This window comes from Olea europaea, chromosome 1 (assembly GCF_002742605.1).
Source record: "Olea europaea var. sylvestris chromosome 1, O_europaea_v1, whole genome shotgun sequence".
Lineage (NCBI taxonomy): Eukaryota > Viridiplantae > Streptophyta > Magnoliopsida > Lamiales > Oleaceae > Olea > Olea europaea.
This window is the reverse complement of record NC_036237.1, coordinates 10,883,840-10,890,014: the sequence shown is the minus strand read 5'-3', so window position 1 is coordinate 10,890,014 and position 6,175 is coordinate 10,883,840. Positions and strand designations below refer to the sequence as shown.

At 33.9% G+C, this 6,175-nt stretch overlaps 1 protein-coding gene across 1 annotated transcript; it reads left to right on the top strand.

Annotated features, from left to right (window-relative positions):
• Positions 1-2,984: 2,984 nt before the first annotated feature.
• Positions 2,985-5,702, top strand: LOC111404259 (ATPase family AAA domain-containing protein 1-B-like). Its single transcript, XM_023033072.1, has 4 exons — positions 2,985-3,357; positions 3,816-3,974; positions 4,145-4,440; positions 5,327-5,702. The coding sequence occupies exons 1-4, from the start codon at positions 2,985-2,987 to the stop codon at positions 5,546-5,548; spliced, it is 1,050 nt and encodes a 349-aa protein (XP_022888840.1). The 3' UTR covers positions 5,549-5,702.
• Positions 5,703-6,175: the final 473 nt, after the last annotated feature.

Below are 6,175 nucleotides of genomic sequence, written 5' to 3'. Positions count from 1 at the left end.
GAATATTGAAATAACGGTTAAAAAAAATCAATTTTTTGGGTTGAAAAATCGCTCCCAAACAGGATGTTATTTGAAGCCAGTTGCTTTAAATAGACAATGTCCGTAATTTTGGTCTACTTTTACAGAATATTCCGTAAATTTGGAACGGAAATGTTGTTTGTACAGCCCGAGCTGTACGGCTCGGGCTACAGCCTCCTCACAAGTGGGGGGGGGGGCCCCCCCCCAAGGGGGGGGGGGGGGGCTCGCACATTTTTTTATTGCGCGTGGGTCTTTCGAATTGTGAGAGGGCTGTACACGATGCTGTGTGAAGAGCACTGCCCAATTTGGAATAGTTAAAATGATAGTAATTCTGAAATTTTTATATTTTATTACTCTACATGCGTAAATTGCACATGAAAGTAGTAGAAAAGCTTCCATGGATTTTGATGCAGCTGAAAGAGAAAATCAAAATTCGAATCCGAATCCGAATCCGAATCCAAATTCAAGCGAAGAAAGTCGATCAGATTTTAGTCAAGTGTCTTCTCCTTTTCTGTCGAAAATTTTGTAACAATTGCAACTTGAAATGAGCAAAACTCGGTCTAATTCTATAACGACCTGAAATTTTTTTAAGTCATTACCTTGGTAAAATTTTATAATCAAATGATGTAAATTATATTGAGAAATTCGCCACATAAAGATAATAAACATTAATAAAATAAGTAAAAAATTTCAAGAGTTAGACTCATTTTTTAAGACGCACATTTGACGTACTTAACTATTTTTGATATCTTTTTGGACCATTTGGTATATCTACGATATAATTCTCAAAACATGATTCAAGATGACATAGGCAATTTGTAAATTTGATTAGCATATGAACGTCGAAATTTTTTAAAGTTAACATGTTCACAAAATTATCAAAATATTAGTTTGAAATTATCTACTTTGACGGGCCTTAATATGAAGAATGCAATATTTTTATTTGTTTAACATTCCACAATGACCTCTAAAATTGAGGCAAAAACATAGAATATTGACTTAATTGTTTCAATGGTCATTGAATTTAGGTCCATATCTTTGATTGATCACTGATATTTAAAATGTCGAGTTTTGATCACTAAATTTAGGTCAATATTTTCGATTACTCACTGAAGTTTAAAATGTCGAATTTTAGCAATTGAATTTTGAAAAATATTGGACATTACTCATTGAATTTTGAAAAATATAGTACATTACTCACTGAATTTTGAAAAATATTGTACATTACTCACTGTAAATTCGATATTTTTCAAAATTCAACAGTTATACTAGCGAGTAACGTACGGTATATTCCAAAGTTCAGTGGCCAAAACTCGACATTTTAAACTTCAGTGGGCAATCTAAGATATGGGCCTAAGTTCGGTGAGCAATCGAAAATATTGACCTAAATTCAATGACCACGTGACTCACGCTATAAAACTATAATAATTTGAAAACGTGTCTTTCAATCCAAAGACATTAGTATGACCTTCGTTTCACAACGTAGAGATTACACAAAAGATTAGTTATGCTATAGCTAATAGGCGTTGGAATGCAATTGAATGGTAAAATATGAAATATAATTGAAGTTCAACGCCTGTTTGATGATCATTATTTGGGAAAAATAGAGTTTTGAATCGTAATTTTTAAGAGAATATGTGGTTAAAAAATAGAAAAATTTTGAATGTACGTGTCAAATATTTTATTGGATAAATGTGCAATTAAAAATGGATATATAAAAAGGAGTTTAAAAATTAGTAATGTCTCAATAATGACAATATAGCTTAATGACCTATTTGAGATTTCTCTGAAAGCTCGAGAATCACTAATGAAAGTTACCCTATTTCAATTCTTAGGGTCCGTTTGATTGTAAAGATGGAATTTGGGTAGAAAGAAAACGAATTTCAAACAATTGAATTGCCTAGAAACTATTTTTCTGAGAATTATAAATTATTGTGTTTGATTGGTATAATTTTTCACGTTGAATATGTTGAAATAAAAGTGTCTTTTGGTATTCATTTGACTTTGTTTTACATGAAAATCGTCAATTAAAAAAAGATAGATTTTACTGGTATTAGCGGATGAGATTTGTTTCCATTGCCAACAACCAAAAAATAAAGATAAAAAAATCAATACTATCATCCATCTTTTGGTGTTCGTTTGGCTTTGTTTTATATGAAAATTGTCAATTAAAGGAAAATATTTTTTTTACAATAATTCTTAGAATTTGTTTCTATTGAAAAAAAAAATAAAGAAGACAAAAAAAAAAAAATTTGCCTAGAATTCCAATTCTTACCATACCCATAAGAATTGTGTTGGGGATCCAAGAGACCACCTTAAGGAACCAACAAAAATGGAGGAGAGTTTCTGTCGAGCCACACACGAGAAAATGACCAGCCTGCCTCTTTTAAAATAACCCCCACCCAACCGAAGACACTGCCCTCTTACACAAAACGTAGGGTAAGTAATATGTTAGGTGAAAAATTGGTCAAAGCTTCTCCCACAAGATTAAATCTCAATCATTGATCTTCATCCAATGGTTCACAAAAAACTTAAATAAAGTGGGTTAAGAGAACCATATTCTCACATTCTTCACCTTGGTTCTCATAACACTCTCTCTTGGTTGTGAATTTGCACATGGAAGAACTGTTCATCACATCGCCCACCACCTGCAAGAAAATTAACCAGTGTCAATATGTAATAAAGATAAGCACAATCTAAATTTACTTGCAGGTAGAATTTTTGTTCCCATATCAGAGGGATTCCTATCAGTGTGAATTTTAACAAGATTAACTTCACCTTGAGACAATTTCTCACGTATAAAATGATATTTCACCTCAATATGTTTAGTTCTTTCATGATAAACATGATTCTTACAAAGCAATAAAGCACTTTGACTATCGGTAAACATAACAAGTGTATCATGCATGAAGTTCAATTCTTTTAAAATTCCTTTTAACCAAGTACGTTCCTTAACCGCTTCGGTTATGGCAACATACTCTGCCTCAGTACTTGACAAGGTAACTAAAGGCTGCAGCTGTGATTTCCATGTTATACAATTGTCACCTAGTGTAAAAAAGTTCAATCCTGACCATATCGATGTAAGATTTGACTGTATTGGAGGGTTGGGAGCCATTAAACAAACATTGTATGAATTAGTCATTCTTCCTTTACAAAGACCCGAGCTGTTTTCTCATGGGAAGCTTCTTGGTCCACAAAAAGGTGTCTTGCTGTATGGACCCCCTGGGACTGGGAAGACCATGCTCGCCAAAGCAATTGCAAAAGAGTCAGGAGCTCTGTTCATCAATGTGAGAATATCAAATCTGATGAGCAAATGGTTTGGGGATGCACAAAAACTTGGTGAGTATATGTCATATTCTCCAAGTTCTTACTTTCCCTTTCATCTTTGGATTATGTTGATCGATTTAAAGTTTTTTCTAGCCTCTTTACATACTATGAATATTTTAATTGGTTTCTCATGAATGTGTTGTGGTGTTTCTCTTGTTCCTTCTTTCCATATGTAATCTATCTGTGTGTGTTTGTACTCGTAATTATATTGATTTATGAGTTTGGGGTGAGGTGGGAGTTTGTGTCAGATCTTTTACCTTCATTTACACTCTGGCTAGTTTTTCAAATTCTTGTTTGCATAGTCTTACTGATTTGCTGCACTTTCTTAACTTTGATTTCTAATTTCTTTTTTGTCCTGATGGATATCATAGCCATGTTTTATTACTGCATAATACTTTCTTTTCTTGGTACTGATTCTCCATGGTTATTCATTTACTAACTGTTACTTCTGATTAACAATACTTTTGCAGTCGCTGCTGTGTTTAGCCTGGCGCATAAACTTCAGCCAGCAATTATTTTCATTGATGAGGTGGATAGTTTTTTGGGCCAGCGCAAGACTACAGACTACGAAGTACTAACTAATATGAAGACAGAATTCATGGCTTTGTGGGATGGTTTCACCACAGACCGTAAGTTTCCTTTCCCTTCATGGGAATATTATTAAAGATAGTTTCCATTGCTCTTTAATATGCGTTTTTGTGGCTCATCCATAATGTGGTTATCGTATTGTTCAATATAATAAATGATACATATTGGAGACGTCACTTTTTGCTGATATGTTAGGATTTTGTTTATGCAGATAATTCTCGGGTGATGGTACTTGCTTCCACTAATCGTCCATCAGAACTTGATGAAGCAATTCTCCGCCGTCTTCCTCAAGCGTTTGAAATTGGGATTCCTGATTCTAGGGAAAGGTCACAGATATTGAAGGTGATTCTGAAGGATGAGACCGTTGAAGATGACATTGATTACGACCATATAGCTGGTATTTGTGATGGATACACAGGCTCTGATCTTCGTGAGCTTTGCAAAAAGGCTGCTTACTTTCCTATCAGGGACGTGCTCGATGATGAGAAGAATGGGAAATCATCTTCGGTTAGTAATTTCTCCTTTGATTGCTTAATCAGGTCTTCTGGGATTTTATTTTCAGTGTACAATAACTCGGGCTATGACGACCTATGATAGCAAGATTGATTATGTAATAATCTTAGAATATAACAATATTTTATCAATTTATAACCCATCTATTCCAATGAAAAGATTCAAGTTCTTAAAATGCCTTGCCCGCTTTAAATCGACTCCACTTTTATATCATATTTACTGGTTCAATCTGATAAGGAGAACCTAGTAAATTCCCATGCCCTCGGAAATCCTTTTCATGTGGCAACAACTTAAATGGTGTCACAAAGCTATAACATAATTCTCCCACTTGTTGCTATGAAATAAATTCTATGAAAATTACTGCTATGCTAGCTTGAATCTTTTGTTGTATCAGTTCATTTACAATGGCTATCTCAGGAGCCTTATTTAGATTTTGATGATAAAAGTTGATGAAATATATGGTTAAAATTAATTGCTGACTTTGACTTGAAATTTTTATCAATTTTTAATCTACACCAAACAGAGGCATAGTTTTCTGTGTGTTCTCCTGTGTATCGGCAGTTAATGGTCGCTTCTGCTGCAAACTTGATTTATATTTTGTTCTATCACAACTTATGAAATATAATTTCCAAAAGCATGAAATCATTAAGTCCCTATTTGATTTAGCTAACTATTAGATTTTTAGTAGATTTTAGAAAAAGTCGATGAAATGTGTGGTTGAAAATTCGATAAAAGTTGTGGGTCGCATAAAATGTGTTGTTGAAAATGAGTTTAAGTAAACAGACGTTGCTGGTCAAGTAATGAACATGAATGCTTTAATTCAGGTATGAATGTTCTAACTTCTATCGATTATCTTGTCAAATTTGTATGTATTTTCTAGGTGCCAAGGCCATTGTCGCAGTTGGATTTGGAGAAAGTCGTCTCTAAAACAACCCAGACAAAAGTTGCTGCAAGCGAATATTCCAAATTAAGCTCACAATCACCAACATGGCCAGGGCATAGGGATTCTGACGATTATCGGGTTCAAGCAGCCATTAATGAGCTATCTAAGCTCCAAGTTTCCCAAATTTTGAACATTCAGCCTGATTCCCAAGACTCTTGATTGTTTTTCCCGTCCTCAAAACCCTGCAGAAATCTTACCGTTTGCATAATTATGCAATTACATTAATTGTATAGGACTTTGAAAACCTTTTTGACATAAGATTAACCCCATTAGAAATTAGCATCTCCTATTTCGGGTTTTCGTTAATCTATACTTATTATATAACATATATAACATTTCTTGTTCACTTCCTAGTCTCTGCCTTATTGGACTTGCTACGTGTACACCCTGATTTATACGCTCTGATGTACAGAATTTACACTTGACAAGATTTCATACCATTTTCATATCTCACACAATTAATGCAATCAATAGGAAATTGTCACATATTCATCTGTAAAGTATGGTGTATATTTCATGTGTACAAGTAGCTTAGTCCATCATACTTTGTAATAATCTCCTCGATATATGAAGGATATTTAGGGGGCGCTTTCTACATGATGCAAGCTGAGCAGTGTGAGATCACAGTTGTAAACTTGATCTTCATTGTCAAAACCTTTTACTTTCACATTGAGTACAAACTAGTAAAATCCTGATACTTGCTTTTGTTATAGGCTCTGTTTGTTTTCTATTTTTGTAAAAATGAGAATGAAAAATATAGCCGTTATAGTCCCACACAAGAGATAA

Coding starts and splice junctions, on each gene's coding strand:
- LOC111404259 (XM_023033072.1), top strand. CDS start 2,985: ATGGCAACATACTCTGCCTCAGTACTTGACAAGGTAACTAAAGGCTGC. Junction 3,358..3,815: donor TGGGGATGCACAAAAACTTG/GTGAGTATATGT, acceptor ATACTTTTGCAG/TCGCTGCTGTGTTTAGCCTG. Junction 4,441..5,326: donor AGAATGGGAAATCATCTTCG/GTTAGTAATTTC, acceptor TGTATTTTCTAG/GTGCCAAGGCCATTGTCGCA.